General features: G+C 42.0%; 1 protein-coding gene across 1 annotated transcript in view; it reads left to right on the plus strand.

Moving 5' to 3' along the window:
- The window catches only part of LOC106598717 (vascular cell adhesion protein 1), a 49,439-nt gene extending 35,694 nt beyond the window's left edge, over positions 1-13,745 (plus strand). The window contains exons 3-5 of the mRNA XM_045710977.2: positions 12,261-12,605; positions 12,785-13,024; positions 13,113-13,745. Coding sequence (XP_045566933.1) covers positions 12,261-12,605; positions 12,785-13,024; positions 13,113-13,186 — 659 coding nt within the window. The 3' untranslated portion in view covers positions 13,187-13,745. The remainder of the gene's footprint in view (positions 1-12,260; positions 12,606-12,784; positions 13,025-13,112) is intronic.

The following is a 13,745-nucleotide window of genomic DNA, read 5'->3' on the forward strand; positions in this document are numbered from 1 at the left end:
CAGAAACCTGTTAGTAACTGACCAGAAACCTGTTAGTAACTGACCAGAAACCTGTTAGTGACACACTGACCAGAAATCTGTTAGTAACACACTGACCAGAAACCTGTTAGTAACTGACCAGAAACCTGTTAGTAACACACTGACCAGAAACCTGTTAGTAACACACTGACCAGAAACCTGTTAGTAACTGACCAGAAACCTGTTAATAACACACTGACCAGAAACCTGTTAGTAACACACTGACCAGAAACCTGTTAGTAACACAATGACCAGAAACCTGTTAGTAACTGACCAGAAACCTGTTAGTAACTGACCAGAAACCTGTTAGTAACTGACCAGAAACCTCTTAGTAACTGACCAGAAACCTGTTAGTAACACACTGACCAGAATCCTGTTAGTAAAACACTGACCAGAAACCTGTTAGTAACTGACCAGAAACCTGTTAGTACCACTGACCAGAAACCTGTTAGTAACACACTGACCAGAAATCTGTTAGTAACTGACCAGAAACCTGTTAGTAACACACTGACCAGAAACCTGTTAGTAACTGACCAGAAACCTGTTAGTGACACACTGACCAGAAACCTGTTAGTAACACACTGACCAGAAACCTGTTAGTAACACACTGACCAGAAACCTGTTAGTAACACACTGACTAGAAACCTGTTAGTAACTGACCAGAAACCTGTTAGTAACACACTGACCAGAAACCTGTTAGTAACTGATCAGAAACCTGTTAGTAACACACTGACCAGAAACCTGTTTGTAACACACTGACCAGAAACCTGTTAGTAACTGACCAGAAACCTTTTAGTAACTGACCAGAAACCTGTTAGTGACACACTGACCAGAAACCTGTTAGTAACTGACCAGAAACCTGTTAGTAACACACTGACCAGAAACCTGTTAGTAACTGACCAGAAACCTGTTAGTAACTGACCAGAAACTTGTTAGTAACACACTGACTAGAAACCTGTTAGTAACATACTGACCAGAAACCTGTTAGTGACACACTGACCAGAAACCTGTTAATAACACACTGACCAGAAACCTGTTAGTAACACACTGACCAGAAACATGTTAGTAACACACTGACCAGAAACCTGTTAGTAACTGACCAGAAACCTGTTATTAACACACTGACCAGAAACCTGTTAGTAAAAAACTGACCAGAAACCTGTTAGTAACTGACCAGAAACCTGTTAGTAACACACTGACCAGAAATCTGTTAGTAACTGACCAGAAACCTGTTAGTAACACACTGACCAGAAATCTGTTAGTAACACACTGACCAGAAACCTGTTAGTAACTGACCAGAAACCTGTTAGTAACTGACCAGAAACCTGTTAGTAACACACTGACCAGAAACCTGTTAGTAACACACTGACCAGAAACCTGTTAGTAACTGACCAGAAACCTGTTAGTGACACACTGACCAGAAACCTGTTAGTAACACACTGACCAGAAACCTGTTAGTAACTGACCAGAAACCTGTTAGTAACACACTGACCAGAAACCTGTTAGTAACACACTGACCAGAAACCTGTTAGTAACACACTGACCAGAAACCTGTTAGTAACACACTGACCAGAAACCTGTTAGTAACACACTGACCAGAAACCTGTTAGTAACACACTGACCAGAAACCTGTTAGTAACACACTGACTAGAAACCTGTTAGTAACTGACCAGAAACCTGTTAGTAACACACTGACCAGAAACCTGTTAGTAACACACTGACCAGAAACCTGTTAGTAACTGACCAGAAACCTGTTAGTAACTGACCAGAAACCTGTTAGTAACACACTGACCAGAAATCTGTTAGTAACACACTGACCAGAAACCTGTTAGTAACACACTGACCAGAAACCTGTTAGTAACACACTGACCAGAAACCTGTTAGTCACACTGACCAGAAACCTGTTAGTAACACACTGACCAGAAACCTGTTAGTAACACACTGACCAGAAACCTGTTAGTAACTGACCAGAAACCTGTTAGTAACACACTGACCAGAAACCTGTTAGTAACACACTGACCAGAAACCTGTTAGTAACACACTGACCAGAAACCTGTTAGTAACACACTGACCAGAAACCTGTTAGTAACTGACCAGAAACCGTGTCCCTGACCAGAAACCTGTTAGTAACACACTGACCAGAAACCTGTTAGTAACACACTGACCAGAAACCTGTTAGTAACACACTGACCAGAAACCTGTTAGTAACACACTGACCAGAAACCTGTTAGTAACACACTGACCAGAAACCTGTTAGTAACACACTGACCAGAAACCTGTTAGTAACTGACCAGAAACCTGTTAGTAACACACTGACCAGAAACCTGTTAGTAACTGACCAGAAACCTGTTAGTAACACACTGACCAGAAACCTGTTAGTAACACACTGACCAGAAACCTGTTAGTAACTGACCAGAAACCTGTTAGTAACTGACCAGAAACCTGTTAGTGACACACTGACCAGAAACCTGTTAGTAACTGACCAGAAACCTGTTAGTAACACACTGACCAGAAACCTGTTAGTAACTGACCAGAAACCTGTTAGTAACTGACCAGAAACCTGTTAGTAACACACTGACCAGAAACCTGTTAGTAACACACTGACCAGAAACCTGTTAGTAACACACTGACCAGAAACCTGTTAGTAACACACTGACCAGAAACCTGTTAGTAACACACTGACCAGAAACCTGTTAGTACACTGACCAGAAACCTGTTAGTAACTGACCAGAAACCTGTTAGTACACACTGACCAGAAACCTGTTAGTAACACACTGACCAGAAACCTGTTAGTACACACTGACCAGAAACCTGTTAGTAACACACTGACCAGAAACCTGTTAGTAACTGACCAGAAACCTGTTAGTAACACACTGACCAGAAACCTGTTAGTAACACACTGACCAGAAACCTGTTAGTAACTGACCAGAAACCTGTTAGTAACACACTGACCAGAAACCTGTTAGTAACACACTGACCAGAAACCTGTTAGTAACACACTGACCAGAAACCTGTTAGTAACTGACCAGAAACCTGTTAGTGACACACTGACCAGAAACCTGTTAGTAACACACTGACCAGAAACCTGTTAGTAACTGACCAGAAACCTGTTAGTAACACACTGACCAGAAACCTGTTAGTAAACACTGACCAGAAACCTGTTAGTAACACACTGACCAGAAACCTGTTAGTAACACACTGACCAGAAACCTGTTAGTAACACACTGACCAGAAACCTGTTAGTAACACACTGACCAGAAACCTGTTAGTAACACACTGACCAGAAACCTGTTAGTACACACTGACCAGAAACCTGTTAGTAACTGACCAGAAACCTGTTAGTAACACACTGACCAGAAACCTGTTAGTAACACACTGACCAGAAACCTGTTAGTAACACACTGACCAGAAACCTGTTAGTAACACACTGACCAGAAACCTGTTAGTAACACACTGACCAGAAACCTGTTAGTAACTGACCAGAAACCTGTTAGTAACACACTGACCAGAAACCTGTTAGTAACACACTGACCAGAAACCTGTTAGTAACACACTGACCAGAAACCTGTTAGTAACTGACCAGAAACCTGTTAGTAACACACTGACCAGAAACCTGTTAGTAACACACTGACCAGAAACCTGTTAGTAACACACTGACCAGAAACCTGTTAGTAACTGACCAGAAACCTGTTAGTAACACACTGACCAGAAACCTGTTAGTAACTGACCAGAAACCTGTTAGTAACTGACCAGAAACCTGTTAGTAACTGACCAGAAACCTGTTAGTAACACACTGACCAGAAACCTGTTAGTAACACACTGACCAGAAACCTGTTAGTAACTGACCAGAAACCTGTTAGTAACACACTGACCAGAAACCTGTTAGTAACACACTGACCAGAAACCTGTTAGTAACTGACCAGAAACCTGTTAGTAACACACTGACCAGAAACCTGTTAGTAACACACTGACCAGAAACCTGTTAGTAACACACTGACCAGAAACCTGTTAGTAACACACTGACCAGAAACCTGTTAGTAACTGACCAGAAACCTGTTAGTAACACACTGACCAGAAACCTGTTAGTAACTGACCAGAAACCTGTTAGTAACACACTGACCAGAAACCTGTTAGTAACACACTGACCAGAAACCTGTTAGTAACTGACCAGAAACCTGTTAGTACACACTGACCAGAAACCTGTTAGTAACACACTGACCAGAAACCTGTTAGTAACTGACCAGAAACCTGTTAGTAACACACTGACCAGAAACCTGTTAGTAACACACTGACCAGAAACCTGTTAGTAACACACTGACCAGAAACCTGTTAGTAACACACTGACCAGAAACCTGTTAGTAACACACTGACCAGAAACCTGTTAGTAACTGACCAGAAACCTGTTAGTAACACACTGACCAGAAACCTGTTAGTAACTGACCAGAAACCTGTTAGTAACTGACCAGAAACCTGTTAGTAACACACTGACCAGAAACCTGTTAGTAACTGACCAGAAACCTGTTAGTAACTGACCAGAAACCTGTTAGTGACACACTGACCAGAAACCTGTTAGTAACACACTGACCAGAAACCTGTTAGTAACACACTGACCAGAAACCTGTTAGTAACTGACCAGAAACCTGTTAGTAACACACTGACCAGAAACCTGTTAGTAACACACTGACCAGAAACCTGTTAGTAACACACTGACCAGAAACCTGTTAGTAACACACTGACCAGAAACCTGTTAGTAACACACTGACCAGAAACCTGTTAGTAACACACTGACCAGAAACCTGTTAGTAACACACTGACCAGAAACCTGTTAGTAACACACTGACCAGAAACCTGTTAGTAACTGACCAGAAACCTGTTAGTAACACACTGACCAGAAACCTGTTAGTAACACACTGACCAGAAACCTGTTAGTAACTGACCAGAAACCTGTTAGTAACTGACCAGAAACCTGTTAGTGACACACTGACCAGAAATCTGTTAGTAACACACTGACCAGAAACCTGTTAGTAACTGACCAGAAACCTGTTAGTAACACACTGACCAGAAACCTGTTAGTAACACACTGACCAGAAACCTGTTAGTAACTGACCAGAAACCTGTTAATAACACACTGACCAGAAACCTGTTAGTAACACACTGACCAGAAACCTGTTAGTAACACAATGACCAGAAACCTGTTAGTAACTGACCAGAAACCTGTTAGTAACTGACCAGAAACCTGTTAGTAACTGACCAGAAACCTCTTAGTAACTGACCAGAAACCTGTTAGTAACACACTGACCAGAATCCTGTTAGTAAAACACTGACCAGAAACCTGTTAGTAACTAACCAGAAACCTGTTAGTAACTGACCAAAAACCTGTTAGTAACACACTGACCAGAAATCTGTTAGTAACTGACCAGAAACCTGTTAGTAACACACTGACCAGAAACCTGTTAGTAACTGACCAGAAACCTGTTAGTGACACACTGACCAGAAACCTGTTAGTAACACACTGACCAGAAACCTGTTAGTAACACACTGACCAGAAACCTGTTAGTAACACACTGACTAGAAACCTGTTAGTAACTGACCAGAAACCTGTTAGTAACACACTGACCAGAAACCTGTTAGTAACTGATCAGAAACCTGTTAGTAACACACTGACCAGAAACCTGTTTGTAACACACTGACCAGAAACCTGTTAGTAACTGACCAGAAACCTTTTAGTAACTGACCAGAAACCTGTTAGTGACACACTGACCAGAAACCTGTTAGTAACTGACCAGAAACCTGTTAGTAACACACTGACCAGAAACCTGTTAGTAACTGACCAGAAACCTGTTAGTAACTGACCAGAAACTTGTTAGTAACACACTGACTAGAAACCTGTTAGTAACATACTGACCAGAAACCTGTTAGTGACACACTGACCAGAAACCTGTTAATAACACACTGACCAGAAACCTGTTAGTAACACACTGACCAGAAACATGTTAGTAACACACTGACCAGAAACCTGTTAGTAACTGACCAGAAACCTGTTATTAACACACTGACCAGAAACCTGTTAGTAAAAAACTGACCAGAAACCTGTTAGTAACTGACCAGAAACCTGTTAGTAACACACTGACCAGAAATCTGTTAGTAACTGACCAGAAACCTGTTAGTAACACACTGACCAGAAACCTGTTAGTAACACACTGACCAGAAACCTGTTAGTAACTGACCAGAAACCTGTTAGTAACTGACCAGAAACCTGTTAGTAACACACTGACCAGAAACCTGTTAGTAACACACTGACCAGAAACCTGTTAGTAACTGACCAGAAACCTGTTAGTGACACACTGACCAGAAACCTGTTAGTAACACACTGACCAGAAACCTGTTAGTAACACACTGACCAGAAACCTGTTAGTAACACACTGACCAGAAACCTGTTAGTAACACACTGACCAGAAACCTGTTAGTAACACACTGACCAGAAACCTGTTAGTAACACACTGACCAGAAACCTGTTAGTAACACACTGACCAGAAACCTGTTAGTAACACACTGACCAGAAACCTGTTAGTAACACACTGACTAGAAACCTGTTAGTAACTGACCAGAAACCTGTTAGTAACACACTGACCAGAAACCTGTTAGTAACACACTGACCAGAAACCTGTTAGTAACACACTGACCAGAAACCTGTTAGTGACACACTGACCAGAAACCTGTTAGTAACACACTGACCAGAAACCTGTTAGTAACTGACCAGAAACCTGTTAGTAACACACTGACCAGAAACCTGTTAGTAACACACTGACCAGAAACCTGTTAGTAACACACTGACCAGAAACCTGTTAGTAACACACTGACCAGAAACCTGTTAGTATCACACTGACCAGAAACCTGTTAGTAACACACTGACCAGAAACCTGTTAGTAACACACTGACTAGAAACCTGTTAGTAACTGAACAGAAACCTGTTAGTAACACACTGACCAGAAACCTGTTAGTAACACACTGACCAGAAACCTGTTAGTAACTGACCAGAAACCTGTTAGTAACTGACCAGAAACCTGTTAGTGACACACTGACCAGAAATCTGTTAGTAACACACTGACCAGAAACCTGTTAGTAACTGACCAGAAACCTGTTAGTAACACACTGACCAGAAACCTGTTAGTAACACACTGACCAGAAACCTGTTAGTAACTGACCAGAAACCTGTTAATAACACACTGACCAGAAACCTGTTAGTAACACACTGACCAGAAACCTGTTAGTAACACAATGACCAGAAACCTGTTAGTAACTGACCAGAAACCTGTTAGTAACTGACCAGAAACCTGTTAGTAACTGACCAGAAACCTCTTAGTAACTGACCAGAAACCTGTTAGTAACACACTGACCAGAATCCTGTTAGTAAAACACTGACCAGAAACCTGTTAGTAACTGACCAGAAACCTGTTAGTAACTGACCAAAAACCTGTTAGTAACACACTGACCAGAAATCTGTTAGTAACTGACCAGAAACCTGTTAGTAACACACTGACCAGAAACCTGTTAGTAACTGACCAGAAACCTGTTAGTGACACACTGACCAGAAACCTGTTAGTAACACACTGACCAGAAACCTGTTAGTAACACACTGACCAGAAACCTGTTAGTAACACACTGACTAGAAACCTGTTAGTAACTGACCAGAAACCTGTTAGTAACACACTGACCAGAAACCTGTTAGTAACTGACCAGAAACCTGTTAGTAACACACTGACCAGAATCCTGTTAGTAAAACACTGACCAGAAACCTGTTAGTAACTGACCAGAAACCTGTTAGTAACTGACCAAAAACCTGTTAGTAACACACTGACCAGAAATCTGTTAGTAACTGACCAGAAACCTGTTAGTAACACACTGACCAGAAACCTGTTAGTAACTGACCAGAAACCTGTTAGTGACACACTGACCAGAAACCTGTTAGTAACACACTGACCAGAAACCTGTTAGTAACACACTGACCAGAAACCTGTTAGTAACACACTGACTAGAAACCTGTTAGTATTAGTGACACACTGACCAGAAACCTGTTAGTAAATGACCAGAAACCTGTTAGTAACACACTGACCAGAAACCTGTTAGTAACTGACCAGAAACCTGTTAGTAACTGACCAGAAACTTGTTAGTAACACACTGACCAGAAACCTGTTAGTAACATACTGACCAGAAACCTGTTAGTGACACACTGACCAGAAACCTGTTAATAACACACTGACCATAAACCTGTTAGTAACACACTGACCAGAAACCTGTTAGTAACACACTGACCAGAAACCTGTTAGTAACTGACCAGAAACCTGTTAGTAACACACTGACCAGAAACCTGTTAGTAAAACTGACCAGAAACCTGTTAGTAACTGACCAGAAACCTGTTAGTAACACACTGACCAGAAACCTGTTAGTAACAACTGACCAGAAACCTGTTAGTAACACACTGACCAGAAACCTGTTAGTAACTGACCAGAAACCTGTTAGTAACACACTGACCAGAAACCTGTTAGTAACACACTGACCAGAAACCTGTTAGTAACTGACCAGAAACCTGTTAGTAACACACTGACCAGAAACCTGTTACTAAAAAACTGACCAGAAACCTGTTAGTAACTGACCAGAAACCTGTTAGTAACACACTGACCAGAAACCTGTTAGTAACACACTGACCAGAAACCTGTTAGTAACACACTGACCAGAAACCTGTTAGTAACTGACCAGAAACCTGTTAGTAACACACTGACCAGAAACCTGTTAGTAACACACTGACCAGAAACCTGTTAGTAACACACTGACCAGAAACCTGTTAGTAACACACTGACCAGAAACCTGTTAGTAACACACTGACCAGAAACCTGTTAGTCACACTGACCAGAAACCTGTTAGTAACTGACCAGAAACCTGTTAGTGACACACTGACCAGAAACCTGTTAGTAACACACTGACCAGAAACCTGTTAGTAAACTGACCAGAAACCTGTTAGTGACACACTGACCAGAAACCTGTTAGTAACACACTGACCAGAAACCTGTTAGTAACACACTGACCAGAAACCATGTTAGTAACACACTGACCAGAAACCTGTTAGTAACTGACCAGAAACCTGTTAGTAACACACTGACCAGAAACCTGTTAGTAACACACTGACCAGAAACCTGTTAGTAACACTGACCAGAAACCTGTTAGTAACTGACCAGAAACCTGTTAGTGACACACTGACCAGAAACCTGTTAGTGACACACTGACCAGAAACCTGTTAGTAACACACTGACCAGAAACCTGTTAGTAACACACTGACCAGAAACCTGTTAGTAACACACTGACCAGAAACCTGTTAGTAACTGACCAGAAACCTGTTAGTAACACACTGACCAGAAACCTGTTAGTAAAAAACTGACCAGAAACCTGTTAGTAACTGACCAGAAACCTGTTAGTAACACACTGACCAGAAATCTGTTAGTAACTGACCAGAAACCTGTTAGTAACACACTGACCAGAAACCTGTTAGTAACACACTGACCAGAAACCTGTTAGTAACACACTGACCAGAAACCTGTTAGTAACACACTGACCAGAAACCTGTTAGTAACACACTGACCAGAAACCTGTTAGTAACACACTGACCAGAAACCTGTTAGTAACACACTGACCAGAAACCTGTTAGTAACACACTGACCAGAAACCTGTTAGTAACACACTGACTAGAAACCTGTTAGTAACTGACCAGAAACCTGTTAGTAACACACTGACCAGAAACCTGTTAGTAACACACTGACCAGAAACCTGTTAGTAACACACTGACCAGAAACCTGTTAGTAACACACTGACCAGAAACCTGTTAGTGCACACTGACCAGAAACCTGTTAGTAACACACTGACCAGAAACCTGTTAGTAACACACTGACCAGAAACCTGTTAGTAACTGACCAGAAACCTGTTAGTAACTGACCAGAAACCTGTTAGTGACACACTGACCAGAAACCTGTTAGTAACACACTGACCAGAAACCTGTTAGTAACACACTGACCAGAAACCTGTTAGTAACTGACCAGAAACCTGTTAGTGACACACTGACCAGAAACCTGTTAGTAACACACTGACCAGAAACCTGTTAGTAACACACTGACCAGAAACCTGTTAGTAACTGACCAGAAACCTGTTAGTGACACACTGACCAGAAACCTGTTAGTAACACACTGACCAGAAACCTGTTAGTAACACACTGACCAGAAACCTGTTAGTAACTGACCAGAAACCTGTTAGTAACACACTGACCAGAAACCTGTTAGTAACACACTGACCAGAAACCTGTTAGTGACACACTGACCAGAAACCTGTTAGTAACACACTGACCAGAAACCTGTTAGTAACTGACCAGAAACCTGTTAGTGACACACTGACCAGAAACCTGTTAGTGACACACTGACCAGAAACCTGTTAGTAACACACTGACCAGAAACCTGTTAGTAACTGACCAGAAACCTGTTAGTAACTGACCAGAAACTTGTTAGTAACACACTGACCAGAAACCGGTTAGTAACATACTGACCAGAAACCTGTTAGTGACACACTGACCAGAAACCTGTTAATAACACACTGACCAGAAACCTGTTAGTAACACACTGACCAGAAACATGTTAGTAACACACTGACCAGAAACCTGTTAGTGACACACTGACCAGAAACCTGTTAGTGACACACTGACCAGAAACCTGTTAGTGACACACTGACCAGAAACCTGTTAGTGACACACTGACCAGAAACCTGTTAGTGACACACTGACCAGAAACCTGTTAGTAACACACTGACCAGAAACCTGTTAGTAACACACTGACCAGAAACCTGTTAGTAACACACTGACCAGAAACCTGTTAGTAACACACTGACCAGAAACCTGTTAGTAACACACTGACTAGAAACCTGTTAGTAACTGACCAGAAACCTGTTAGTAACACACTGACCAGAAACCTGTTAGTAACACACTGACCAGAAACCTGTTAGTAACACACTGACCAGGAACCTGTTAGTAACACACTGACTAGAAACCTGTTAGTAACTGACCAGAAACCTGTTAGTAACACACTGACCAGAAACCTGTTAGTAACACACTGACCAGAAACCTGTTAGTAACTGACCAGAAACCTGTTAGTAACTGACCAGAAACCTGTTAGTGACACACTGACCAGAAACCTGTTAGTAACACACTGACCAGAAACCTGTTAGTAACACACTGACCAGAAACCTGTTAGTAACTGACCAGAAACCTGTTAGTGACACACTGACCAGAAACCTGTTAGTAACACACTGACCAGAAACCTGTTAGTAACACACTGACCAGAAACCTGTTAGTAATTGACCAGAAACCTGTTAGTGACACACTGACCAGAAACCTGTTAGTAACACACTGACCAGAAACCTGTTAGTAACACACTGACCAGAAACCTGTTAGTAACACACTTGACCAGAAACCTGTTAGTGACACACTGACCAGAAACCTGTCAGTAACACACTGACCAGAAACCTGTTAGTACACACTGACCAGAAACCTGTTAGTGACACACTGACCAGAAACCTGTTAGTGACACACTGACCAGAAACCTGTTAGTAACACACTGACCAGAAACCTGTTAGTAACTGACCAGAAACCTGTTAGTGACACACTGGCCAGAAACCTGTTAGTAACACACTGACCAGAAACCTGTTAGTAACACACTGACCAGAAACCTGTTAGTAACTGACCAGAAACCTGTTAGTGACACACTGGCCAGAAACCTGTTAGTAACACACTGACCAGAAACCTGTTAGTAACACACTGACCAGAAACCGGTTAGTAACATACTGACCAGAAACCTGTTAGTGACACACTGACCAGAAACCTGTTAATAACACACTGACCAGAAACCTGTTAGTAACACACTGACCAGAAACATGTTAGTAACACACTGACCAGAAACCTGTTAGTGACACACTGACCAGAAACCTGTTAGTGACACACTGACCAGAAACCTGTTAGTGACACACTGACCAGAAACCTGTTAGTGACACACTGACCAGAAACCTGTTAGTGACACACTGACCAGAAACCTGTTAGTAACACACTGACCAGAAACCTGTTAGTAACACACTGACCAGAAACCTGTTAGTAACTGACCAGAAACACACTCTGTTCATTTCAATGGTGGGTGTGTGTTTCCCTTCCTCCACAGAGCTTCCAGACAGAGTATCCATCAGATATTTAAACCACTCTGGTCCCGTGGTTGAGGGGCATCAGTACTCTCTGCATTGTGTTGTCCAGAACACCGCTCCAATTGAGCACCTCAGAGTGACCTTCTTCAAACTCTCTACCAATGGTGAACAGACAGTGTTATACACACAACAACTGAACAATGACATTAGGGAACCAGTGAATGGGAGCTTTTCCCTGCAGTTCTCCCCCACTAGTGTTGATGACGGGGCCCAGTTGTGTTGTTCAGCCATGTTGGATCTGGGACCACAGGGACCCCAACCTCCTCCTGTAATGGAATCAGAATGCCTCAACACCACCGTGCACTGTGAGTCCATCTGGTGATTCGTGACTTGATTGGTAATGTCTACCTGTACAGATCAGTACTGTGGCTATGATGGTTGTAAAGATGACGGTATCAAATGATGGGATGTAATTATGAGGTCATGATGATGATTATAATATGGTTGTTTCACTGAAGTTTCGTATCCTTTCTCTCCCCCCCAGTCGCTCCTGAGTTCTGCTGTTCTGCCAAGCTGCAGGTGCGAGCGGGGGAGGGGCTAACTTGTGATGTCAGAGGCAATCCCCTCCCATCGGTCACCTGGCTGAGAGACGGACAGGTGCTGACCCCGCCCACACACCTGAGCAGAGAGGATGCTGGGAATTACACCCTCATGGCTTTGAACTGTATTGGAAAAGCCAATCACACAGTGGAGGTGGAGGTCCTACATGACTGTGCTGCTAGAGGTGTGTTTGTTTGTTTGTGTTTCTGTGTGTGTGCGCGTGTTAGAAACAGATTTTTAAGGTGTTGTTTAACGTCTGTTTCCCTCCACAGGAGCTTCCTGTCAGGCTGCTGGGAGTGCCACGGTGGCTCTGCTGCTCCACCAGCTCATTCATTGGCTATATTGAATGATTATTTTATTGATTGAATGGTTGAATGATTAATTGACTAATCAGGACATCAATCTCTGTGCTGGAGCTTTGTGATTTGACAGTGATCTGTGAGGGCAGTCTTCAATAGATCTGGAATCAGATCTGAGTTAGTAGAAAACCTTTTTTCTAAATGTGAAATTAGCTGTTTTGAAATGTGTTATTTTGAAGTAGTGCTATTGAACAGGTCTATAATTAAGCAATAAGGCCCAGGGGGTGTGGTATATGGCCAATATACCACGGCTAAGGGCTGTTCTTATGCACGACACAACTGTATAAATGTTTATTTCAAACCCTAACCTTAAATATTTATCACTAACAAACTATATATGTTTAGGCCTAATCCTAACCCTAAGTGTTTATTACTAATAAACTATATAAATGTTTAGGCCTAATCCTAACCCTAAATGTTTATTACTAATAAACTATATAAAATGTTTCGGCCTAATCCTAACCCAGTCTCTAGCAACAGATCTGCCATTATCCTTATCGCAATGTTGTCAATGTCTTTTGTGACTAATAAAAGTTGACCCACAAA

The sequence above is a fragment of the Salmo salar genome, chromosome 02, assembly GCF_965601325.2.
Source record: "Salmo salar chromosome 02, fSalSal1, whole genome shotgun sequence".
NCBI lineage: Eukaryota > Metazoa > Chordata > Actinopteri > Salmoniformes > Salmonidae > Salmo > Salmo salar.